The following is a 26764-nucleotide window of genomic DNA, read 5'->3' on the forward strand; positions in this document are numbered from 1 at the left end:
GAGGAGTTGTAATCTGGATGGTCCCACTCTGACCACTGGGTACACGGGCTCTTGGATCTCTAAGGAGGTGCTAATTTGGCCTCTGCCTGAGGTTACCTAGCAGGAGCTACGAAGAGTTCTGCAGATTCCCCTTCCTTTTTTGGGGTTTGGAGGTGCCCAGATGAGGCCCAGCTCTGAAGCAATGCAAGCTGCTGTGGGGCCTTGAGCCTTCTCTTGGAAGTTCTGGGTCTGTCTGGCCCAGCTGCAGTTTGTTAGGTAATTTTCAGGTTGCAAAGGGCCAGGGCATTCATATGTAAAAGCCTTTGCGGCAGCTTGGGTGGGGCGGGGTCTCAGGGGATCAACAGGGCGGAGCAAGCAGCTATGGCTGATCCTCAGCCCTGCCCTAAGGGGCCCCGTGTCTCAGCGTCCCGGTAACCGCTGCAAGCACTGCTGAGAAAAAGCCGCCCTCGAGTTCCGAGTTCTGCTCACTGCCAGACAGTCCAGTTTCTCCCCTTATGCGTCTGGGTCCCCAGAGACTCACCTGGAACTGGAGTTCAGAGTAGTTGGGGGCTTGTGACTCCCTCCCGATTCAAAAAGACAGCCGTGTCCTCCGTTGCCAGCCCTTGCCGCGTGCGCCTCCGTACCTCTGCACTTTACTTCCGCACCGCAGCTCCTGTGAGTCTCAGTGTGCTTTTCTCTTTCCTTCTAGTTGTAGAATTTCCACTCAGCCAGCCTTTCTGTGGTTCTGGATGATGTCCGTTTTGTCTTTTAGTTGTAGTTTTGAAGTTGTGAGAGGCAGCAATTTCTGGTGTTTACCTATGCCGCCATCTTGGTTTCTCTGGACGTGAGTACTCTTGACCTCAAAGCTGGTTCGTTGGAGGAGTAGCCCTGGTATAAAAACATTTCATTTCTGTGTCTGGAAATAGTATTTAGTGTTAAGGTTACTTGGAGAATAATTAGGTGGGAGAACTGAAACACTGATGTTCTAATTGTCACAGTGTAATCGTCTGGCTATGGAGATTGGAAGAAGTTAGGAGAAACTGCTCTCTTCAACTTGAAAAGTGTAATAACATTCTTTTTTTTAAATTAACATTTGAGGTTTTTGGTGAGTTTACCAATTTAGTAAAATGATTTGGCCTTTAGTCACGCCTTAAACATTTGTAATAAAGTAATTTATTTATATCGTCCTCCACCCCATACTCCCCCTCCCCCCAAAAAAGAAAGAAAAGAAATGAAAAAGAACCCAGTATCTCTCAGAAAATAAGAATACTTGGCCCTTTGCTTTGTCTGCCTATTAAATAATTTAGAATGTGACATGTGATGAAAAATTCTGTTCTTAGTTTTCCAGCAGCACAAAACTCTGATGATCTAAATTTTTGTCTTTCAGCTTACATGAAATGAAGGGGGGAGCTCCCTAGTTCAACAAACTGTTTAAGGAAGAGGACTGCTTTGTACAGGGAAATCTTCATTACCTTCCAGTAACTGGATCAGAAGATGAACCCACCTAATCCTTTCAGCGGGCAGCAGCCTAGTGCTTTTTTAACATCTTCCGGTAGTTCCATAGGAACAGCTCAGGCTAAGCAACCCTTTCGATTTGGTCAGCCTTCTCTTTTTGGACAAAACAACACAGTATCTGGGAAAAGCTCAGGATTTTCACAGATATCTAGCTTTCCAACGTCTGGAGTAGGTCACTCTTCTTCAGCACAAACATTAGGATTCTCCCAAACCTCAAATGTTGGACTCTTTTCTGGACTTGAACACACTCCATCCTTTCTATCTGCCTCTGGGCCTTCAAGTTCATGTGTGCCTGGAAACCCAAGATTTACTTTTAAATCACCCAACCTTGGGGCTTTCCCAAGTACTTCTACTTTTGCACCAGAAACTGGAGAAGTAGCAAGCTATGGTTTGGGGAAAACAGAGTTCAGCTTTAAATCTCTGGAAAATTCAGTGTTCAGACCAATATTGGGGGCTGAATCCGAGCCAGAGAAAACTCAAAGCCAAATTACTTCCGGATTTTTCACATTTTCCCAACCAATTAGTAGTGGACCTGGAGGACAGGCTCCATTTTCTTTTACACAGGTGACAAGTTCAGCTACTAAATCAAATTTCACCTTTTCGAAACCAGTTGATAGTAGTAATTCATCATCACCCTTTACCCTTGCTTTGTCAAGTCAAAATGTGGAGGAAGAGAAGAAAGGCCCTAAATCACTATTTGGAAGTCTTAATAGTAGCTTCACTAGCTTCCCCACATCTTCAGGATCATTGGGGGAACCCTTCCCAGTTAGCAAAACAGGTGCCAGACAAGGATGTGAAGAAACTGTTTCCCAAGTGGAGCCACTTTGCAGCTTCATGAAAGGACTGAAAAGGAAGGAGGATCAGGATCGCTCCCCAAGGAGATATGGCCACGACGCAGTGGAAGACCTGGACCCTCTCTCGAGGGGTGATCATCCTCCCGATAAGCGGCCGGTCCGCCTGAATCGGCCCCGGGGAGGTACTCTGTTTGGTCGGACTATACAGGATGTTTTCAAAAGCAATAAAGAAGTCAGTCGTCTGGGCAACAAGGAATCTAGAAAAGAAATTGGCTGTGCCGAGTCTGGGGAAAATGATCACATGGCCATACCAGGAGGGAGTCAGTCTGTTCTGGCAGCTTCCCGGCTTCCAGGTGTGAAAGAGGAAGAAACTGAAAGAGATAAAAAAGAAGGTGAGCTCTAAAAATGTACAGCATGCAGTAAACCTTGCTGTATGGCAAGTTCTTGGTAAACTTTCCTGGGTGTTAGCTTGATTTTTTTTGGTTAAGTCCCCTGTAAACATTAGGGACATTAATATACCATAGGATCTTGGAGCAGGTCTCACACACATGGAAATTTTCTTTGCCCTTACATAGTTGGTGCCTCCTGTTTGGAAACATTACATCTACTATAGTTCTGTGCCCATTTTCTGATCCCCTAGATTTTCTAAGAGGAACTCCTGGGCGTCAGAATAAAAGAAATGAGAGCACAGACAGTCTTGGGGGCTTCTCTCCCTCTGAAGTCACAGCGATCCAGTGCAAGAACATTCCCGACTTTCTCAACAACAGGACCTTTCTGGAGAAACACTTTGGCAGAATTGCTAAAGTGCAGCGCACTTACACCAGGCGCAACAAATACCTCTCGGTGGTGTATTTCTTTGATCATGTAAGTACTCCCAACTGAGTTTGTGTGAGTGAAAAAATAGTTTTAAAGTAATAAGGTAGGAATGAACTTTGTCACTTCAAAACCTTTTTTTTTTTTAAATCAGTTATTTGCTTGCTAGAATGTAGGAAAGTACTAGAATATTTTGTTCTTACCTTGCAGAGGCTAGAATAGCGCTTTTATTCATAATTGGAGTCATTAGTGAAAAGCTTGTAGCCCCTACTGAATGCTGTGGTGAGTCCCATGAAGTCAGATTCTTCTGAAACACTGGATTGGCTCCATAACCACACAGCACTTTTCCAAACTTGAGTTCTGTTTTGTTTTTGATTTATTTCGTCATAGTACACGATGGCTACAGATACTCAAACAATACAGAAAAAGTGAAATCCCCTTATAATCACATTCCCCAGAGATATGTTTGGTTTATACCAGCCGTGGGCAAACTACGGCCCGCGGGCTGGATCCAGCCCGTTTGAAATGAATAAAACTAAAAAAAAAAAAAAAGACCGTACCCTTTTATGTAATGATGTTTACTTTGAATTTATATTAGTTCACACAAACACTCCATCCATGCTTTTGTTCCGGCCCTCCGGTCCAGTTTAAGAACCCATTGTGGCCCTTGAGTCAAAAAGTTTGCCCACCCCTGGTTTATACCCTAATTTTAAATACATCGTCGGGCAGAAGTAGGTTTATAGTTGTTGGTATGGAAAATAACACAATAATTAATAAATAATAATATGAGAATAAACTGTTTCACATACAACTGTAAACCCACTTACTAGTATGCCCCATCCTGTATGCATGTAAGTACACCTGTGCATAACAGCTGTAGCTCACATTATGTAGATTTATATCTTTATTATTTTTAAAAATATTCTTGTGGGGGGAAAAGTAAGTTCTAGAGGAATTTACAAGGTAAAAAGCATGTTTTCATACTTTTGTTAACTAGAAGTATTGCCTGTCAATATACTATGGGAGGACCATCAAATCACCCATAATTCTCTCCTCCAGGATATTGACTGAATATTCTGGATAGTGTCTTTGCAAATATAGGGTCACATTGTTTTTGCACAAATGGGATCATACTGTAAATACTGTTGGTAAACTCTTCATGTGACAATCTTTAGTATTTTCTGAAATTAATTAGCTGCCTAGATTAGAATTGGATTGTTAAATGCTACCTGGCATTCTATCCTGTTTACTTTCTTGGTCAGCATTCTACTTGTGGACAGTTTTGTGCATATATTTTTGATTAGTTTATATCCTTTGTTTAAATTTCTTAAAGTGGAAGTTTTGTGTAAATATGTGCACAGTTTTAGGGTTTTTGCTATTTATTCCTTCCTATTGATTTTTTTTTCAAGTCAGTGGCATTAATTACATTCACAGTGTTGTGCATTCAACACCACTATCTATTTCCAGAACTTTTGCATCATCCCAAATAGAAACTCAATAACTATTAAGTGAAACTCCCCATTGCCTCCATCCCCAGCCTCTGGTGACCTCTAATCTACTTTTTATCTCTGTGAATTTGCCTATTGTAGATATTTCAAATAAGTGGAATCATACAGTTTGTCCTTTTGTGTCTGTCTTTTTTCATCATGTTTTCAAGATTCATTCATATGGTTGCATTTCATTTCTTTTTATGGATGAATAATATTTCATTTTATGGATAGACCACATTTTGTTTATTTATCTGTTAATGGACACAGATTGATTCTACCTTCTGGCTATCTTACTAATAAAAGGCTAGGTGGTCCTCACACCTTGATGCCCTCACGCGGTCACAAGATGGCTGCACGTGCTGCGGGGGCGGTGCCCGGCAGCTGCCCCACTCAGGTTCCGCCAGGGTTCCCGCAGCCCTGCGGGGGTGCTGCAGGGGCGGGGCCCAGTGAGGGCTGGTCGGGGTTCCTGTGCCCATTGCCCACCATGGAGGCGGGACCCCCAGCTCCGGCCTACCTCTTTGGGGCAATCCGTCGAGGAGCCCCGATGTGTGGGCGGGGCCTACCTCTTTGGGGCGATCAATCGCGGGGCTCCCGCACTGTGAGGGCACAGAGCCAGGCTGGGGCCCCCCCCAACCCCAGAGTGCATGAATTTTGTGCACCGAGCCTCTAGTTTTAACTAATGTTGCCATGAATGTGGTGTGCAAATCTCTCCTGAGACCCTGCTTTTAGTTCTGTTGGGTATATACTTAGGGGTGGAATTGTTGGGTCTTATGGTATATACTTAGGGGTGGAATTGCTGGGTCATTATTTTAAACTAGAGACTCGGTGCACGAGATTCATGCACTGGGGGGTGGGGTCCCTCAGCCCAGCCAGTGGCCTCTTGCAGTCCAGGAGCCCTTGGGGGATGTCCGACTGACTGAGGGAGCAGGCCTGGGCTGGTAGTTGTACATCCTTAGGGCTGCGCGGAGGCAGGAGAGGCTCCTGCCACTGCTGCTGTGCTCACCACCCGTGAGCCTGGCTTCTGGCTGAGTGGCGCTCCCCCTGTGGGAGCGCTCTGACCACCAGGGGGCAGCTCCTGCATTGAACATCTGCCCTCTGGTGGTCAGTGCGCATCATAGCGACTGGTCGTTCTGCCATTCGTTCGATTTGCATATTAGCCTTTATTATATAGGAAGTTATTTTTTGCCTATTGCAATGTGCTTATTTTTCCAGCTGAATCCTAAAAAATATACAATAAATAACATAACATGATATATAAAAACTTTGTTATTGTAAGCAATTCATTGGGAACACAAAGCTGAGGTCCTTGATCACCCCCAACTTTCCTGTTACCCAGGATCCAGTACAGTTACTAGAGTGGTGTGTATTTTTTCTGGACATTTTCATAGGTATATTTGTAGGTATACTAACATGTACTTGGTTTATGTGTTTTGTGATACATTCTATCCTGTGTGCATCATTCTGCAGCTTCCATTTGTGTGTGCGTGTGACTTGGCTGTATCTTTCCATGTTATGTATGTTATCAGATAGTGAGAATCATTTTACCAAGTGCCAGTGAGGCCATGGTTATGGGTTCTAAAGTCATTAATTAAAAAAAAAAAAAGAGAGCAAATATCAGATGTGAGACAAGTAAAGGACTGCAGTTCCCAAGGCTGGAGGCCGATAGTGTGGTCAGCCACGTAGTGGGTGGAGGTTTTGCTCTGTTGCACGAACTTTTGTTGACTATTTTTGATATTGAATTTCATTTCCTGTGGACTCCTGATGCCTCACACTTTGAGTTGTGGACTGTTTTCCAGGCTTCTGCAGCCCTGGCCAGGAAGAAGGGGAAAAAAGGTTTGCCTGAAGAAACGTCTATCTTTTGGCACAAGAAGAAAATGAGTGAGTGTTCAGATATTCTTTGGAGTCTCTAATGCTTTGTTTGCAAGACCCTTTAAGCTTTGAGTGGGAGCCCTTCCCCAAGGCCAAAAGGGGGGTGGCTCCACGTGGATCCTTTTGTCCCAGTGTTTCCTTGGGCTCCTTTGTAACCTCATGTAACAATTATAAGAATTTTACTTTCTCAAAAAAAAAAAAAAAAGTAAAAACCCAGTGTCAAGTGACATGTAATATCATACACTCTGTTCTGACTCTTGCATCCTCAGGTCCCAACAAGAAACCTTTTTCCCTCAAGGAGAAGAAACCAGGTGATGTTGAGGCTGGCCAGGGCACCGAGGACACATCCTTTCAGCACTCCCCCCTTGGCAAGCCCATGGGGAGGACTGCAGTCGGCAGCCTCACGAATAGAAGGTGCGGCTGGTCGTTCCTATGACTTTAGTTGACATGGCACGTGGGTTTTTTGTCAGTAAACAGGAGGGACTTCACAGCAGTCCTGCCAAAGCATGAAAGGGAAGTGGAGTAATATACTAACACCTGAGTAGGCTAAGGGAAGGCGGAGGGAGAGGAGAACACAGTGGAGAGGAGTGGGAGTGGGAAAGGGCATAAGAGGGTTGACAAAGAGAGCCACTTGCTAGTTCCCCGAAGAGGCCCTGGGTCTCCTCAATCATCTGACTGGGTCCCATGTATTATACAGTTGCTGTCAGTAGTTCTACCTGACATGTAAATGAATAAGCAGTCACTTTTTCCCTTAAAACTTCTAACTAGCTGTCATAACTATGTATTCCTAATAGCCACTAGAGCAGTTTCCAACAGGGCTTTTTGTAGGTTCAGCTTATCACATGAGGCTGCATAATAACTGGGTAGCCACAGTGTGTTCCAATGGGGTGCTGTCTCCTTCCAAATGCTCCCTTCCCTCCCCCCTCTTCTTGGAGCTCCCACCTTCCCTTTCACAGCAGGACTGCTTCCACGGGTCTGTAATCCTTCACCTATTTCGGCCAATGTATTTTCCTCACTTTCAATTTCGCAATTAACAATTTAGTTGCTGATTTGCTTTTGTTTTTGCTTTTCTCACTCAACCCTTTAAAAAAATTTTTTAAAAATTGATTTCAGAGAGGAAGGGAGAGGGAGAGAGATATAGAAACATCAGTGATGAGAGAGAATCATTGATTGGCTGCCTCTTGCACACCCCACACTGGGGATCAAGCTGGCAACCTGGGCATGTGCCCTCACCAGGAATCGAACCGTGACCTCCTGCTTCATAGGTCGATGCTCAGTCACTGACCATGCTGGCCCGGTACTCCACCCTTCTTATATCTTCTTTGACATTGGAGCTCACAGAATTCTGAGAGCCCGCTGGAAAATGGGGAAGCTGAGAGGGGATACCCAGTTTTTTATAGTACATTCTTCTACTGAAATGAAGTTATGTATGAAAACATGTGGACATGATATTTCTTCATGGTGGTAAAGTGTTGTTTTTCAGGCTGAATTTCATTTCTTTGAGATAGTCTATAAATATTCATTTCAGCTGTTTAAATGGGCTCATCTCATTTTTAAAAAGTATGAAATGTTTAAAAAATTTTAAATCACAGATAATATGAGTAACATCATTTTGCTCATTACCAGCATTATCAAAGCTTGTCTCACTTCAAAGTTTATAGTTTATTAGCTTTAGAGGAGCAGAAAATCTTGAAAGATAAGGGAGGTGTTTGGAAGTGGACATTTGCAGATGCCAGATGGACACAAGGCTCTGATATGTTGCTTTCTCTGTAGCTCTCCAGTGAAGAAGTCAGGCCTTCTGAAGGCCCACCTGTTTGAAGGAGACTCTTTTGACTCGGGCTCTGAGAGTTCTGAGAGTCCTGGGCTGTGTGTGTCCTCCCTCAGTGCGCTGATAGGCACTGTGGCCGAAACGTCTGAGGAAAAGTACCGCCTGCTTGACCAGAGGGACAGAATCATGAGGCAAGGTATGGTGACTGCCTCTGTGCAGAGGTCCAGAGACCCTTGTAGGTCATGGAAATTCATCAAGATTTATTGTGAAGTGAGAACGGCAAGGTGCAGGAAGTCTGTAGTGTGCTACTATTGGTGTACAATTAAGGGGGAAACTGTGTGTATGTCCCCATATGTAAGCATACTTGCTTTATGTGTGCATAAAATAGTCATGGAAGATGGGAAGGGTCTGCTCACACTGTCACGAGAGAGGGTGCAAGGTGTGAGGGTGTGTTCTATTTTGGATGTTGTTATACCTTTGGGTTATTGAACCATGTGAATGTATTACCTATTCCAAAAGTAAGTATTCTATTAACATTAAAACGATGTGCACTGAAAAAAAGAAAAGAAAAAGGCATATGTGCTTTTTGCAAAATTTTAATTAAATTTTAACTGTAGGATTTTTCTCTTTTCAAAAGCTGTGAATCAGTGGAATAATCCCAGTGCCTCCTTAACACTGTAATAAAAGCTGCCATCATAAATTATGTCACTGACATGGTGATTTTTATATTCCAAATAAAATTATTACTAGACATTAGAATTTTCCAAAATAAAAATAAGATGTATATATTTCAAATTATGAAGTTGTTCATTCCATTTCATTTAAAAGATACTTTTTTTTAATTGTTAAAAGTATTACAGATGTTCCCTTTTTTCCCCCATTGACCTCCATCCACCCCACACCACTCCTCCCAGGCTAAAAGATACTTTTGTAATTATTTTAATTCTGTGGATAATAATAGAGATTTATGCAGGTCAGGACCAGGTAACTTTCATTATGTGATTCTTGTTACATTAAAAATATGAAATACTTAAAATAATGATATATGTACATTTAACAAATTGGTTCTTTTAACAAACATACTGCAGCCATGAGTATTTATTATTGAGGTCATTATAGGAGCCCTGAATGCATTGTGGGCCCCTCTGCCTGTGGTGTGCAGTGAAGAGATCCGTCTGGAGAGGCAAGAAGGCCTTGGGGTCTTTGCAGGCCTTGATGCCCTGCACACCCCCCTGCCCCCTGCGTATAGGCCAGTGATGGCCAACCTATGACAACTCATTTTTTTGGTTGATTTTTCTTTGTTGAATGGCATTTAAATATATAAAATAAATATCAAAAATATAAGTCTTTGTTTTACTTTGGTTGCAAATATCAAAAAATTTCGATATGTGACACGGCACCAGAGTTAAGTTAGGGTTTTTCAAAATGCTGACACGCCGCGCTCAAAAGGTTCGCCATCACTGGTATAGGCCATGCTTTTCTTTCCCAGAGTCCCACTGTTTAAAAAGTTTTTCTTTTTTTGTGTGATTTGTGTGATGTTTGTTCTTATTTTATCACTAGAGGCCCGATGCACGAAATTCATGCAAGGGGCTTGGCCCTCGCAGCCCCAGCTTTGTCCGGTCTAATTAGCATATTACACTTCTATTATTACAGTTTACGAAAACACACTTCGCTGAATTCTCCATACTGTGTGGTATGTTCTTACTATTTACTTGATGTCATTTAGCTCGGGTGAAAAGAACCGATCTGGACAAAGCAAGGACGTTTGTTGGGACGTGCCCTGACATGTGTCCCGAGAAGGAGCGGTACATGCGGGAGACCTGGAGACAGCTGAGTGTATTTGAAGTGATCCCAGGAACTGACCAGGTAGAACCCCATGCCCCCCATTGTGTACAGTTGTTTGTATTGTGAGTTGCGTACTAAGCAATCTTGTACAGGACCATACAGGTCCCTAAGGTATAGATACAGATATAAATGCAGAATTATTTCATAGATGAAAAAACTTTTTTCTTTTCACAGTTTTATTCCTATGTTTATGTTTTGCACATTTGAGATTATGTTCTGGATACAATTTTGTATGATTTTTTTTCAGTTAAAGTTATATCATGAGCATTTTTTTGTTATAATGAACTCTTTATAAGCATTTTTAAATGACGGCATATTATTTAATTATGTAGTTCTGTCCACGCTCCCCATTTTGCAACCATTAGATAGGCTGTTTCTAATTTTTCAATTATGTTAATTCATTTGGGCATGCTGTGTGTAATGCCTCAGAGGTGATTAGATGATTTCCTTCAGATAGTTAACTCTGTCAGAGGGTATGACCTTTCTTCAGCTTCCTGAACATGTGCCTGTTCATGTCCCTAAATTGTTTCCCAGAAATCACCACGTTAGGCCCTTTTATTCTTTTGTTCGTTTTGGGCTTTTTCTCCTCTTCTGGCTGGTGGTTTTATAGCTGCCTTTACCCAACGCAGGGCCCTCAGTCAGGCAGCAGTTGTCGCAGCAGAGGCCCTGGGCTCCTGCTCACCAGGCCCTTGCTTCTGCTATGCCCCCCAGTCCTCACTGTTGTCTCCATTTCATTCCTGGTCTGTGTAGACGTAATCTGGTGTTTGAGCATGGCTAAGACCTTTGAAAATGCCTTCAAGTCCTTTACCTATCACACTGCTGTGCTTGGGGCCAAGCAGGTGTGTCTTCACTTACATTCCTCTGCTTTTTTTTTTTTAAAGTTCTTTTTTTACTGTTTATAGTATTACATATGTCTCCTTTTTCCCCCATCGACCCCTCCCCGGCCACTGCCACCCTCCAGGACGAGCCCCCACCATCCCAGTGTCCGTGTCCATTGGTTATGCCAGTGGTTGGCAAACTGCGGCTTGGCAAACCGCAGGTCGCGAGCCACCTGCGGCTCTTTGGCCCCTTGAGTGTGGCTCTTCCACAAAATACCGACTTCTGTGCATGGGCCACGAAGTTTCAGTCGCACTCTACGTGCGGGCCCCCATGTGGTATTTTGTGGAAGAGCCACACTCAAGGGGCCAAAGAGCCACATGTGGCTTGAGAGCCGCGGTTTGCCGAACACGGGGTTATGCTAATACACATGCATACAAGTCCTTTGATTGATCTCTTACATCCCTGCCCCCCGTTCCCGCCTTCCCCTACCTTTCCTTTGAGGTTTGACAGTTCATTCAGTGCTTCTCTGTCTCTGGATCCATTTTTGTTCATCAGTCTATGTTGTTCATCGTATTCTACAAATGAGTGAGATCATGTGGTATTTATCTTTCTCTGACTGTCCTATTTCACTTAGCATAATGCTCTCCAGTTCCATCCATGCTGTTGCAAGTGGTAAGAGTTCCTTCTTTTTTACTGCAGCATAGTATTCCATTATGTAGATGTACCACAGTTTTTTAATCCACTCATCTGCTGATGGGCACTTAGGCTGTTTCCAAATCTTAGCTATTATAAATTGTGCTGCTATGAACATAGGGGTGCATATGTCCTTTCTGATTGGTGTTTCTGATTTCTTGGGCTATATTCCTAGAAGTGGGATCACTGGGTCAAATGGGAGTTCCATTTTTAACTTTTTGAGGAAACTTCATACTGTTTTCCACAGAGGCTGCATCAGTCTGCATTCCCACCAGCAGTGCACGAGGGTTCCTTTTTCTCCACATCCTCTCCAGCACTTGTCATTTGTTGTTTGTTGATGATAGCCATTCTGACAGGTGTGAGATGGTACCTCATTATCATTTTGATTTGCATCTCTCGGATGATTAGTGACTTTGAGCATGTTTTCATGTGTCTCTTCACCTTCTGTATGTCCTCTTTTGAAAAGTGTCTACGTATTTAGGTCCTTTGCCGATTTTTTGTATTCCTCTGCTTCTTGATGTGATAGCCACTGATGTTCAAAATATGTCTCTCAATTTATTTTGTCTTTGAATTTGGTTGTTACCTTTAAACAGAATTTTACACATAGAAATTGTATTCTGTGGTATTGATCCTGTGTGAGTGTGTGTGCGATCTCACCCCCTTACTTTAAGGCACAGCTGCTGAGAGTTGGCTCAGCACCTGCCACCCAGCTGCTTGTCCCCACTCTGCCTTCAGGTGGACCATGCAGCAGCTGTCAAGGAGTACAGTCGCTCCTCAGCCGACCAGGAGGAGCCCCTGTCACATGAGCTGCGGCCCTCAGCAGTGCTCAGCAGGACCATGGATTACCTGGTGACCCAGATTATGGACCGGAAGGAGGGCAACCTGCGGGACTGGTATGACTTCCTGTGGAACCGCACACGGGGCATACGGAAGGTATCCGCCTCTTCTCATTAAGAAACTAGAAAAAGTATGCGAATTCCTAAGTGAAAGTGAGAGTTTTGTCATTTTACTGTTCTATTTTATCTGTAACACCAAGTATACTATTATTTAAAATCATTACAAATTCTTATTAAAGTGCTCTTTATAGGCTTTGTTTCAAATTGAAATATGAGAAATTCAGCTAATAAACATGATTTTTTTAGTAGTTGATTCTCTGCATGGGAATATGTGCATGGGATCTGTGTCTACGAAACACATAAGCATATAAGGTGTGTGTGCGTTCATGTGTAATATTCCCCTCTCGTGGCCAGGACATCACGCAGCAGCACCTGTGTGATCCCATGACGGTGTCCCTGATTGAGAAGTGTGCCCGGCTTCATATCCACTGTGCTCACTTCATGTGCGAGGAGCCCATGTCCTCCTTTGATGCCAAGATCAACAATGAGAACATGACCAAGTGCCTTCAGAGTCTGAAGGAGATGTACCAAGACCTGAGGAACGAGGGCGTGTTCTGTGTCAGTGAAGCTGAGTTCCAGGGCTACAATGTGCTGCTCAATCTCAACAAGGGGGACATCCTAAGGTGACTTTTCAATTCCGGAGCTGGCCTAAGCTGTGTGGAAATGGAAAGCAGGGTGTAAACAGGGAAAGAGCTGTCGGGATAAGCAGTAGCTGTTAGTGCTGCCTTGTCTCTGGTCCGTAATGCTGGGATGACAGTAAGAAACCTGGGCTGGGCTCAGTCCCTTGACCTGAGCCACTGGGAGCAGGATGGATGTACGCTAACACCAGCACATCTAAAGTTGCTCCAAATCCTTCCTGAGAATAATTTTTTCTTGTCAACAAGAGGAAATGAGGAAGGAATGGGCCCGATGAGTAGAATAGGTGAGTGAACCAGGACAGCAATGCCCAGGGTGCCCTTTCAGAGCTGTTAGCGATTTGCCTTTATGACCCTCTTTCTCAGTATGGTTGAAATCTAGTTTTTATCAGATCTTTTTTTATGGAATATTTTGTCAAATTAATCTTAAAATTTTCTAATCTCTTTTAATTAACAGAGAAGTACAACAGTTCCATCCGGCTGTTAGAAACTCCTCTGAGGTGAAATTTGCTGTTCAGGCTTTTGCTGCATTGAACAGTAATAATTTTGTGAGATTTTTCAAACTGGTCCAGTCAGCTTCTTATTTGAACGCTTGCCTTTTACATTGCTACTTTAATCAGGTGAGTAATGTTACTGTACTTGCAGAATTAGAAGAAAGCAGGTTGTTATTTATGATAAATAAATATATATTTGTTGTTGTTAATCAACACCTTAGGATATTTTTTTCCATTGATTTTTTTAGACAGAGTGGAAGGGAGGCAGGGAGAAGGGGGGAGAGAGAGAGAGGAGAGACACGACATCGATTGAGAGAGACACATCAATTGATTGCTTCCAACACGAACCCCAAACAGGGCTGAGGATGGAATGTGCAACCCGTATACCTGCCCTTGACTGGGAATTGAACCCACAACCCTTCAGGCCAACGCTCTAATCACTGAACATACTGGCCAGGGCATTACTTACGACATTTAAGTGCTTTATTCCATGAAGGTTTCAGACAGGTCTGGGGCTAACTCTTGTGCAGCCCTCATGGCAGCCCCCCAGGGTCACTGGTGTAACCCCATTCTACAGGGGTTACCATCATTGATCACTGAAGGCAATGAAAAACACTGTACTTACAGTTTATTTATTTTTGTGTGTATGTACTTACAGTTTAGATAAGAAAAATCTCTTTAGAACCATGTAACTAAAGTTTAGAACTTTATCTTCCCTGGGAAGCAAATAACTGCATGCATAAAGTCTCTAACGTAGAAATTCTCAGTGATATGAAATTTTTAGAGAGCCTGATGATGCTAAATGCATTTCAAGAAATATGTCAGATGCCTACTCTTTGTCGATGCTGTGCTGTGCTCTGGGGTTACAAAGGCGGGCACCTGGGGCTTTGCCAAAAGTGTGAGCTCCTGGTCTCAGAATCTCCAGTCAGGTTTTCAGCCCCAGCCCAAGGGCACTTGGGGATGATGACAGAGCAGCCCACGCCTGCCTCCGCTGTACACACTGTGCTGCTCCCCCCTGCATGGGGTGGAGGATGCCACCAGCAGAGTCCTTGCTGAGAGCCCTTGGGTTCCACTGGGTGTGAAGGAAGCTGCCTGGGAGACCTCAGGGACCTGCTGGCTGGTTCTTGTGACTCCAGGTCATTTTTCTTCTTGGTCACACAAAATGCCCTCCTGTAAACAGTGACTAAACCACATTCCAGGCAAAGAATCTTCTGCAGGTGTGCTCATTGTTAGATCTGACGGTTGCCAATAGGACTGAAATTCTGGAAAAAATGAAAAGATTTCTAACACTGTGCCACTTGGGGAACTCCATGCAGTTGATAAATAAGACTAATAATTAGTATTTTAAAGTGATTATGTAATGTTATTAGAATGTCCACCATTGGTGCCCATTTTAATAACTTTAAGCCCACACTGTCCCTTGTCCTTGGGACCGCCTCCCCAGCTTCCTCCGTGCTCGGCTCCTGCTGTAGTGGTTCCCCCCTCCCCCCCTTTCAGGCCCCCCACCTTCCTGCCTCAGGTTTTCTGCACTTGCTGTTCTCACTGCTCTTCCTTCTCACAGCTACACAAGGTCACATCCTCCAGTTTTTGGCTTGGCTGCCACGGTCTTGGCTGGGCTCACCCTTGTCAGTGCTCCAGGTCCTCTGCCTTTCTCGCACTGTCACCATTAAATGTATTGTGTACTTAAAAAAATATATACATACACATATTTTTTTGAAAATATATTTTTATTGATTTCAGAGAGGAAGGGAGAGGGAGAGAGAGAGAGAGATAGAAACATCAATGATGAGAGGGAACCGCTGCCTCCTGCATGACCGCTGCTGGGGACCGAGCTTGGAAGCCGGGCATGTGCCCTTGACTGGAATCAACCCGGGACCCTTGACTCCACAGGCTGACGCTCTATACATTGAGCCAAACTGGCTAGGGCTGTAGTGTGTATTTTATGTGCATTTTATTCAGTGTTGGCTTCCTTAACACATCAGCTATGTGGGAACAAGGATTTTGTTTTGTTCACTGTTGTAATCTCAGCACTGACAATGCCAGGCATGAAGTAAATACTTGGTAAATACTGGTTGAGTTAGTTCCAGAATACTGGAAGAAGCCACCCAGATTCCTATCACCCAACCCAAGTTTTATATTTTCATGTTTGTCCTTTGTCTTCTTTTTTAAAAGCACTTGTAATAATGCTATGAAACAATTTTGCCTTTGACTCTTTTACTTAATTTCATGTCATGCATTTTTAATGGCATTCCATTATCTTTGTGATAATTTTTAGCATCTACACAGCTTTTTGTTGAATGGATGCTGCACAGTTTACTTTCCGTGCCCTGCTGTGGGATGGTTTGTTTTCTAGTTTCTTACAAATAAGGCCTTGAGGCTAATCTTTTCTATAAGAGGCCCAGTGCACGAAATTCTTGCACGGGTAGGGTCCCTAGGCCTGGCGGGCAATCAGGGCTGATTTGTGGAGCAACTAGCAGAGCGATCGGGGGACCCCCGCTGGCACCTGCCTTGGCTGGCCTGGTGCTGCCCGCTTGCCAGCCCCACCCCCCGCCACTGCTGCTGGTCGCCTCTCTCTGCAGAGCGACTGGCCAGGTGATTGCGGGGGGGCCCGCTGGCACCACCTTGGCCAGTGAGGGCCCCCCATAGACCCCTACATTGAGCGTCTGCCCCTTGGTTGTCAGTGTGCATCATAGCGACCGGTTGTTCTGCCGGTCGTTCTGCATTCGGTTGATTTTTATATTAGGCTTTTATTATATAGGATGTTTGAAATTGTCTCCTTTGCATGCATTCTTGGGCATTTTTTTTTTAAATATTTTATTGATTTTTTATAGAGAGGAAGGGAGAGAGATAGATAGTTAGAAACATCGATGGGAGAGAAACATCGATCAGCTGCCTCCTGCACATCTCCCACTGGGGATGTGCCCGCAACCCAGGTACATGCCCTTGACCGGAATCGAACCCGGGACCTTTCAGTCCACAGGCCGACGCTCTATCCACTGAGCCAGACCGGTTTCGGCCATTCCTGGGCATCTTAACACTGAGCAAATGGCCTTAGATCACCAAGCCTGGGACCCGTAATGGCAGGTTGCTATCCAGAGGGAATGAGCGACAGCACGAGTCCTGTCCCCCATGCCAGCCTTTCTGTAGTCTTGGGGCGACTGCAGTGATTGGCTTCTCCTTTCAGATCCGCAAGGATGCTCTCCGGGCACTCAACATCGCCTATACCGTGAGCACCCAACGATCCACCATCTTTCCCCTGGACAGCGTGGTGCGCATGCTGCTCTTCAGAGATTGCGAAGAGGCCACAGACTTCCTCAACTACCATGGTCTCACTGTTTCCGATGGGTAGGAGCTGAGGGTGAAACTGTAGGGCATCTCTTTCCTTTTTTGTCTTAATTCTGATAAAGGGCTGGGAAGTGCCATTGATGTGCGAGGTCCTGGAGAAGGCATGTTTCATGTGCTGCCTCCCTCGTACACATAGCGAGTCTCAGAGTGGCTGAGGAATGTCCCCAGACCACATGCTGCGTGTCGGCTGATTGTGTTTAGACCCAGTTCTTTGTGACTCCAAAATTAGTGCTTTACAAGTTACTGAAGAACTTAAAGGTAAAGATTGGGCCTCCTTATTCTGTCCCTTGAGGATGGCCTCTGCTAGCCACCCATGATAGGCCACTGCACAACTCTGATGGCCCAGACAGGTGCCAGTGGGCCAGGGCAGGGCTTCTCTGCTTGGAGTTTGAGTGTTTTGAGAACCTGATGAGGCTCAAGGACCTTCTCCCAGAAAATGGCATCATGATGTAAAACATGATAGACACGCCCTGAGCTGGGTTTCTCAACCCCTCCCTCTCACTATGGCCTTTGTGCTGCCTGTAGTCCTTCCTCATGGAGATGTGGCAGCTTTAAAGGGAGCAATGAGTGTGTGTGTGTGGTGTTAACAGCTAGGCCAGGTGGTGCCCCTGTAGGCTGGCAGCAGTGAGCGCTGCTCCTCTCCTGATTTCCATGTGGCTGTGTGGTTACTCCGTGACATCAGGGAGGGGGCTTCCAGCGTTGTTGCTGGGCACTGGGAAGTGAAGACTGGCCTCTCACCTGAGATACTTCTCTGTGCGTTCTTTGTGGTCTGGATAGCTGTGTCGAGCTGAACCGGTCCTCATTCTTGGAACCAGAGGGGTTATTGAAGGCCAGGAAGTCGGTGTTTATTACCAGGAAGCTGATGGTGTCGGTTGGGGAAATTGTGAATGGGGGGCCGTTGCCCCCTGTCCCTCGTCATACCCCCACGTGCAGCTTCAACTCCCAGAACAAGTTCGTTGGGGAGAGCCTGGCCGCGGAGCTGTCTGTGGGCACTCAGAGACCCGGCTTGGATGTAGCAGGTGAGTGGAGTGCAGCTGCACGAGGGAACTAGCTGCTTGTCCCTCTAGGAAGCCTCTGGGGAGCCAGAAGGACCTGTCTTGTTTTGAGGCCCAGATGTGGATGTTGTTCAGTGCTCAGGTGTTTCATCCTGAGGTTGGGCTGATAGACTCCGTGGCATCATGTGCTTGCTTCTCATCGTGAGGCTCAGGGAGGGTGGCCAGTCCTTATGTCACTGCGGGTGGCCTGGAGGTTGTTTGTAGTGCCCACATGTGCCTGTTTTCTTCCAGGTGTGGGGAGAGGAGAGGAATGTGGTACTGAGGCGGACGCGTCCCCGCCTACCCTCCTCCCACAGCCTCTTCCCATCTTGGCCCCTGCGCTGCCCTATCTGCCACACCACCCAGCAGCCACCCCGAGTGCGGCACCTGGCTTCTTCCAACCCCCCATGCTACCCCCTGTGCAGCCGGAGCTTCTTCCTGCAAAGCCTGAGCCTGTGTACTCTGACGCGGTAAGGAGTCTTCCAGCTCAGGCTCCAAGCAGCCTGTTACGCACAACACCCAGCAGCATCTGATGTCTAGTCTGACCATTGTCTGTAGACGGAACCCACTGAGGTGGTTGCACGTGTGACCTTAGAATGTTCTGAACTAGCCATGGCAGGTCTCACTGTGGGATCTAGTCCACAAGGCTTGAGTCTGTGTCTTAGGAGCCAGAGGCTCTGAGAGCAGGGATGACGTGTGGGTCTGTAGTTTGTTGCCCGAGTTTTTCTTTGAAAGGTCATAGGTGAACCTTTGGCGAATGTGCTGAAGGGTGTTTACGGACGTAATGCTGTTGATAAAACAAGTGCTGCCTGGTGTCGAGTGCTTCCTGTGCCAAGAGCTCTGCTGGCATGTGGTGTCCTGGTTGCCCTGTCCCAGCGCCATCCTGCGCCCCCACTGTCTGCTCTGAATGGTGCTCAGTGTGCTCCTTCGAAAACCAGGGCCATGGGGGCCACGGGGAGCGCCGCGTGCCCACCGACAGGCATGTGACTAGGGTCGAGCAGAGCCGGTCCCCCACAGGTTGTGGGACTTGGTCTCGCCACCTGTTGCTTAGACAGGCACTTGACACCACCCCAGTCGGGATCAAGGAGGAATGTGAAGAATGGCCACAGACCCTGAGCGTGTTTGATGTGCGGAGTGGCACTGGGGCCTTCTGAACGGCCATCCTCGCGCAAGGCTCCTCTGTTCATTAGCAGGAACTCTTCCCAGAAACAGCATCATACCCCCTGTGAGGGTCGTTAAAACACCTTCAAACAATGTCCATTGACAAGGCCTTGATGGGGTTCCTGCCCTGGCCGAGTTCCATGAGAACTCAGTGTTTCTGTGAAGGTCTTTAGTGCCTTTTGCTGTGGAGTGAGATTGTTCGATTATAAGCTGGGTCTGGATTGAGGCACTGTCCCTGCTGGCACGCCTGACCCACTGTCTGACCTCTTGTTAGGACCTGGCGCAGGTGGTGGACGAGCTCATCCAGGAGGTTCTTCAGAGGGACTGTGAGGAGGTTGGTGCCGCTGGGGCGGCCTTCGCAGCCACAGCTCTGGGGTAAGTGGGGCGCCCCTTCTGCTCTGAAGCAGTCTGCACTCACTGGGACCACACTCTGTCCCTCCAGACACTCCTCTCATAAAGCTGTTCTCAGTCTTCAGCAAGAGATTGCAGTTTCCCATTTGTTTTTTGTTGTTGTTTGTTTGATATGTTATTGATTTTTTACAGAGAGGAAGGGAGGTATAGAGAGTCAGAAACATCAATGAGAGAGAAACATTGATCAGCTGCCTCCTGCACACCCCCTACTGGGGATGTGCCCGCAACCAAGGTACATGCCCTTGACCGGAATCGAACCTGGGACCCTTCAGTCCACAGGCCGACGCTCTATCCACTGAGCCAAACCGGTTAGGGTTGCAGCTTCCCATTTGTATAGGCTTGAGTGTTGGGCTTGTTCTCTAGGTGGGTGTAATTCATATTTCTGACCTTCTGTTTGTCATTGGCATGTCGTTTTCATTCGTGTCTGCTTTTTGAGCAGCAAGAGGTTTATTAAAGTTGTAAATTAAACCCTATTTTTCTTTAAACTTTAAATACGACTTAAAATTCTAATAAAGTAAAAATTAGTTCATTCTCTATTAAATATGAAAAATACTAGAAGGAGACTTGACTTGGGGTGGTGAATACACAATACAGTATACGATGACTTATTACAGAATTGTATCCCTAAAATCAACATAATCTTATTAATCAATATCTCCAGTAAATTCAATAAATAAATAAATATTCAAAGTTAACCACTTACCCCCCTCCGCCAATGAAAAATACAGTGGGGCCTTGACTTATGAGTTTAATTCGTTCCGTGACGGAGCTCGTAACTCAAATTACTCGTATGTCAAATCAATTGTGAACGAGTGAGACACGTGATGCTGGGCTGATGTTGTGGCGTTCACTGTGACGTTCGCTGCGCCAACTAGCAGTGGGGTATCTGAAGCTGGCTCGTAACCCGAATTTTAGCTCGCAACTAAAAGCAAAAAATCGGCCGAGAGACGGCTCGTATCTCAAAAAACTCGTTAGTCGGAACACTCGTAAGTCAAGGCCCCACTGTACTCACTTTAGCCCTGGCCAGTGTACTCAGTGGTTGGAGCATCGGCCCACGCGCTGAAGGGTATCAAGTTCGATTACCAGTCAAGGGTACGTATCTAGGTTGCAGATTTGATCCCTGACCCTGGTCAGGGTGCATGGGGGAGGCAACCAGTCGATGTGTCTCACATCAGTTTCTCTCTTCTCTCGCCCTCTCTCCTCCTCTCCTCCCTACTCTCTCTCAAAATCAATGGAAAAAATATCCTCGAGTGAGGAATAACAACAACAAAACAAACAATAAGAAACTAAAAAATTCTTGGGTTACGTTTCAGTTTATTAGAAGTTGGAATATTTTGTACCATTTGCATTTTACACCATGGTAAAATTGCCTTAGACATTTAAAACTACAAACTTTATGTATCTGCTTCTGTCTAATACTTCAACATCTAGTCTTAATAAATTTAATCACAATCTGTCTGCTCCTGGCCAGTGGCTCATTGGTTAGAGCATAGTCCCGTACACCGGAAGGTTGTGGGTTTGACGATTCCCGGTTTGGACACATACCTAGGCTGTGGGTTTGATGTCAGTTTTGATAGATTTTGTGTTTCTAACCATGGGTTTATTTTTATGCTGAAAGCTAAATATGTCTTTTTTCCCCCTGCCAATGTTAAAAGTTTAGTTATGTGGTCAGCTTGGCATTTATTTATTTAGAATTCTATCCACTTTGCTCTGTCTAGTGTTTCCAGTGCTGCTGTGGAGGAGTTGTTAGCAGCTGCCACCACAGGCATTTTGAGGCACATTGCAGCCGAAGAAATGACTAAGGAAAGGGAGCGAAAAGAGGAGGAGAGGCGGCAGGCTGAAGAGGAGAGGTGAGTGTGTCTCGTCCTTGCAGTGCACCTGGGGTCAGAGTGTGTGGACATAGGAGAGAACCTAACCGGGCCTGGCACGCTCCTGCCATTGTCCATTGCATCAGGCCCGAGGCTCACCCAGGGCCCCCATACACTTTGGCCCACGGAGTGGATGCGTTCTGAGGCTACACCCACCTTGTGAGCAGCAGCAGCCCTTTGCCAGCGGGGGAGGGTGGTGGCCAGTGGGGCTGGAGTGGGGGCAGCTGAGCTGTGTGGTTTGTCTGGTGGGATCAGAGGGTTAGGCCTGTGGACTCAGGCAGCACAACTCACACCTCCACCTGTGAGGTCTTGGAGTGTGATGCTGCTTATTTTTATTCTTAAACATTACCCTGCTCTTTTTTCTTGTTTTAAACCCTTAGATTGAAACAAGAAAGAGAACTGGTGTTAACTCAGATGAGTCAGGGCCTGGCTGCAGAGCTGACAGAGCTGGTGGTGATCGAATGTGTGAGGGAAACCTGCTCCCAGGAGTTGAAGTAAGTGAAGTGCTGGGTCCTGCAGTGTGAGAGGCGTGGTCTGGCAGGAGGGAGGAGGATCCTTAGGCGCTGTGGGCAGGCTGGTCAGCTCCGACTAGCTGGGTTGCACTTTCGCAGGGAGCGTACATATCTTTTGATAGCCAAACACTAGAACCCTGTCCCTGTATTGTGTGGCCTCCAGAGAGGGCCTCCCTTTCACTGTTATCCTCATTGCAGACCCTGCCCTGGGCATGGGGATGGCTCAGCAAAAGAGTTTGCTGGTAGTCTCCATTCCAGGTTACTTATTGTTAGTTTTCCTCTAGTAAAAGATCCTTCTCTTATTCCACATGCTAAAATATTTCTTGGAGCTATCTCATTTAAGAACTTTCTTGGTTTCCATGTCAGGCTTCAGGGAAGACAGAGGTTCAGTTGTGCAGGGAAATCTGTCCTGGTGCTTAAGCTCTCTGAGATAGCCCCGAAGGCGACGGACTCTTTAGTCCTGATCACAGCTTCCAGTGCAGATGGCGAGCAGACCTAGAGACAAGTGTCCTAATTAATGTTTCCCTCTCTGTTAATTGGGAATCTATTTCCATATTTACTATAAGAGGCCTTACGTTGATGGATATCTGTCTGTTCTTAATCCCAGGAAGGGGTGTTAGGAGATAAGGAACCCAGGACTCATTGATGTGCAGGGAACGTGCTGTACTCCTTGGCTCCAGGAGGCTTGGCCTGCAGTTCACCCAAGAGGGTGGCTATTGGAAATGGGTGTTGCCTGTTTAAGCTACTTTGATTTTTGTGATTAAATATATTTGATAAAGTCCTCTTTACCCTTTGGTTGATAGAATTTTGTAAAAATCTCTCTTACTGATACTGGTTTACATGAGGGCCACTGTTGTTTGACCACAGGCTGCCAGTTATGTACTTGAGACACCTCTAATTGCAAACAGCAAATATTGCTGATGAGGGGATGTCTTAATGGTCATTTAAAAACTAACATTTCTAGCCATTGTTTTAAGATAAAGCTTTATTTCTGGACTATTTCCAAAGGCCCCGCTGGACCTGTAATCTAGTACCCTGTAATTTAGTTCTTTTTCTCTTATGTTTGTTGTATGATATTCCTTTCCAGGTGGCCATACCTTAAGTAAAATGAAAATCTTAAAGTTCCTCTTGCAGCAAGGGCATAATTACATTTCAATATAAAAGATGTGGACTCTTGTACTTTTAAGGCAAGCCCTCCGTGTGTGTGGGCCTGGTGCAGTGGCTCTCATGCTGATGGCCTGTTTCCTAGGAGTGCAGTGGAGACAGACCAGAAGGTCCGCATGGCCCGCTGCTGTGAGGAAGTCTGTGCCCACCTGGTGGGCTTCTTTCTTGGCGAGGAGATTTTCCAGACTGCAAAGGAGACCCTCCAGGAACTTCAGTGCTACTGCAAGTATCTTCAGAGGTGAGTTACGTGTTCTTACAGATAAGTCCATGCACACAGGAGTCTTTTTACGAAGATACTTTCAGAAACGGACAATTATACACACGCACGCATGTACACACACACACACACACACACACACACACGTTACATGTTCTTTCCTAAAAGGTATAAAGGGATAAGTAAGGAATTCGTTTGGGGAGGATTGTTCTGTATTTTGACAAATATTTAAAGGTTGCTATTTCCCGTTTACCCTTTGCACTATACACAGGGAGATGGCCATGAACAAACCAAGCAAATTATAGCAGTGTGCAAAACATAATTTATAATGAAAAAGACAATTCTACAGAAATGTGTACAACATACGAGCGGTGTATATTCAGATAGGTTGTTTCGGGCTTATATATAGTAGTGAAAGCCTAAAGAAAAGAAGGACCATAACAAACACACACTCAGCATAGTGGCTACTTTGGGAACAAGAGGGCATGTGACTAAGCAGGGTCCATGGGCATCATGGGCACTGCTTCTCAACTGGATGGAAGGATGTGGGTGTTTGACCATCATTCATCTCTAAACTGGGCATATATGTGTTACATAATTTGTGTGGTGATTCAGTTCATGTAAAGTTTAAAATAAGTACTAGTGTTCCTTGGCAGTTGCAGCCACATGAAAGGGAGCAGTGAGCAGTGGAGTCTCCATTCCACGAGAGACCATCTTCCTCCAGCTGCTTGTATACCCACAGACACCTCTGTCCTTTTTGTAGTTCTTAGCACATCTGGGAGCATGTTGCCAGCTCTGTGTCCAGTCATTCTTCCCTCCATATGCTAGGAGGTGGAGGCCTGACCACAGCAGCATGTCAGCTTTCCCAGTTGTTGCCAGTGGCACTGTAAATGGCTCCCCTGGCCCTGTGGATGGACTTCCATGTGGATTTCTCTCTTTAGCCTCGACAAAGTACTGTAGTAACCGTCTTGCACACACAGTGCACACGTCTGGAGGTGAAGTTCCATCAGTGGTGGTTGCTGGGTCAGAGGGTCTATGTACCTTGTATCCATATTGCCAAACTGGCCCTCCAGAGAGCAGCCCGCATTAGCTATTAAGTTCAGTAACTCTTTTTGCTTACCGCCATTCATTTGCTTCAGGCCTCTCCTGTGCCTGAGTTGTTGTTTTTAAACTTTTTTTCCCCTTGAATTTTCAAACTAATTTCTTAATTTCAGGACTGTTGCTGAAAAAGACTGAACATATTGCCAAAAACCGTGTTCCCATGTTAATGATGCCGGAGCTTATGTTTGCACTTGTCCCTGTGGTGAGCCTTTAACACATCCAGTGATGACATGTTGGTGTGTCCTCAGGTGGAGGGAAGCGGTCGCAGCCCGGAAGAAGCTGAGGCGCCAGATGCGGGCCTTCCCTGCAGCGCCCTGCTGTGTGGATGTGAATGACCGGCTGACGGCACTGGTGCCCAGTGCAGAGTGTCCCATTGCTGAGGAGAACTTGGCCAAGGGCCTCCTGGACCTTGGCCACGCTGGGAAAGTGGGCATCTCCTGCACCAGGTCAGCACGCAGCTTGCCACAGCGCCTCCTAAGTGCCCCCTGTCCCACCTCTGTGTTGGGGGGGAAGATAGATGCGTCAGAGAGTGGACGTAGGACTACACTTTGGCAGGTGTCTTTCCCTCCAGTTCTGGACATGTGGTCGCTCTGTCTGCTTTGATTTATATGCCTTTTTCCCTTAAAACATTTGGGGTCCTGGTAATTGAATTTTAGTTGGAACCACCTGTTTTTCTCATTTGTGGAATCAGAGGTCCATGTGCACTCACTGCCACTCCCACTTCCTGTTTCCTATGCTTCCGGATTCTTCTGCTTCTTTGTCATTTCTGCTGCTGCCTCACTCACACCAGCTCCCTCTGTCTTCTGCAACAGCATTTTAGTGACTCCACCTCCCACCCTCCAGTCTCTCCTCACGGGGCTCCCTCCTGTGCCCCTTTGGCATGGCCCTCCCTGCCATTCCTCCCAGTCACTCTGAGCATGTGCAGCTCCTGAGGGCCCTGCCCAGGTCTTCGCTTGGGCTATCCACTGCTAGCCGTGCAGGGCTCGGCCTCTCTTTAGGCCCAGTGGGGAGCCCGGGAGAAGGCAGCATGGAGGGGCTGTAGCAGCACGCTGTGTGGCTCTCATGGTGCGCCTCATCTTTCCCTGGGCTGTCACGGGACTTTCTGAAAACCGTCTCCAGGGTTTCATTTGACTCCAACAAACTGTGGCTGCTGAGATTTCTGAGATCCTGTTTCTGCCTCTGTAAGTGGGGTGGGCATTAGCGCTGACCTGTCTCAGATGCACTCTGTGGTCAGAGCACTCCTCTTTGACCCATGGCAGCCTGGGCACTGGCTTGGCCTCCTGAAGTCATGGCTGCTTTGTCTCTCACCCCCAAACACACTCTCAGCACAGCCCCCTGCCCTCTGTTCTTCCCTGCTGCTCCCTCCTTGGTAATCTTTTTCTGTCCTTCACACTGACAACTCCCCTCGTGCATCTCCGGCCGAGACTCCTGTATCCTGTGTTCTAGACTTCTGTATCCCATTCCCAACCCGATGTCAGAACCTACTTTTCACCCAGCCTGCCCCTCTCTCGGCCTTCCATGGAATGCCAGCCTGTCTTCCCCAGGCTTAGATCAGGCACCTGGGCTCGGGCCCATCATTCTAGAGCACTGCCCTCACTACCTCTGCTGCCAGCCTGCCTGTCTGCCAGCTTCTGCCCTTGACCTCTACACCCTGGTGTTCCCACCGTCACAGTTGAGTCTGGTCACCTTGTGCCTCTCGTTGACATCTTTGTGCTGCTCCCTGAGTCCTTGCATGGCAGCCCTTGCCTCCCCTTCCAAACCCCAACTGCTGTCTCTGTATCCTCTGCACACACTCCTGCCTTGGCATGCCCATCCCTCCTCCCTCTCCCCTGAAATTGTCATGCTGTTTCCCCTTATTTCCTTTAGAAGTGACAGCTCATCGCATATCACTTCTTTGACTGCCTTGTGTGAACAGACCACAGCATACCCATGTGCCTACCGTGCCATCTGCTTGCAGAGGCGTGTCTTTCCCTATGACAGCGGGTGTCCTAAAGGGCCGGGATTTGCTCTGTTTACCGCGTCTCCCATGATTGACACATGGTAGATAATTGATATCTGTGGAATGAACAGGTCTTTTGACTGATCCATTTCTCAGAAAAAATTTTCTTGGTCTCCTAAGTATTTCCACCAGTTACTTTTTACTGAAACCATCAGTGTAAGTACTTACCAGGTTCCTCCCATGGGCACTGAGCTGGCCTCACGTAGGCACATTGTTGTTCTCCCTTTCTTTGTAGGCTAAGGTGGCTCAGGAACAAGACAACGCACCAGTTGAAGGTCCAGCACTTCCACCAGCAGCTACTGAGGTCTGTCCTGCTCCCGCTGTGCGAGCTGCTCCTGCCCG

The 26764-nt window shown here is 46.3% G+C and overlaps 1 protein-coding gene across 2 annotated transcripts in view; it reads left to right on the forward strand.

Moving 5' to 3' along the window:
* The window catches only part of MCM3AP (minichromosome maintenance complex component 3 associated protein), a 42527-nt gene that overhangs the window by 1896 nt on the left and 13867 nt on the right, over window positions 1-26764 (forward strand). For both annotated transcript variants that reach the window (XM_005878917.2, XM_014549964.1), the window contains exons 2-19: window positions 1367-2680; window positions 2929-3152; window positions 6388-6469; window positions 6730-6874; window positions 8234-8424; window positions 9955-10094; window positions 12321-12518; window positions 12836-13104; window positions 13574-13736; window positions 16795-16955; window positions 17733-17974; window positions 18242-18459; window positions 19425-19525; window positions 21280-21411; window positions 21810-21923; window positions 23191-23343; window positions 24672-24869; window positions 26658-26726. In XM_005878917.2, the coding sequence (XP_005878979.1) occupies window positions 1474-2680; window positions 2929-3152; window positions 6388-6469; window positions 6730-6874; window positions 8234-8424; window positions 9955-10094; window positions 12321-12518; window positions 12836-13104; window positions 13574-13736; window positions 16795-16955; window positions 17733-17974; window positions 18242-18459; window positions 19425-19525; window positions 21280-21411; window positions 21810-21923; window positions 23191-23343; window positions 24672-24869; window positions 26658-26726 (4007 nt within the window). In that variant the 5' untranslated portion in view covers window positions 1367-1473. The remainder of the gene's footprint in view (window positions 1-1366; window positions 2681-2928; window positions 3153-6387; window positions 6470-6729; window positions 6875-8233; window positions 8425-9954; window positions 10095-12320; window positions 12519-12835; window positions 13105-13573; window positions 13737-16794; window positions 16956-17732; window positions 17975-18241; window positions 18460-19424; window positions 19526-21279; window positions 21412-21809; window positions 21924-23190; window positions 23344-24671; window positions 24870-26657; window positions 26727-26764) is intronic.

This window comes from Myotis brandtii, unplaced genomic scaffold (assembly GCF_000412655.1).
Source record: "Myotis brandtii unplaced genomic scaffold, ASM41265v1 scaffold577, whole genome shotgun sequence".
Lineage (NCBI taxonomy): Eukaryota > Metazoa > Chordata > Mammalia > Chiroptera > Vespertilionidae > Myotis > Myotis brandtii.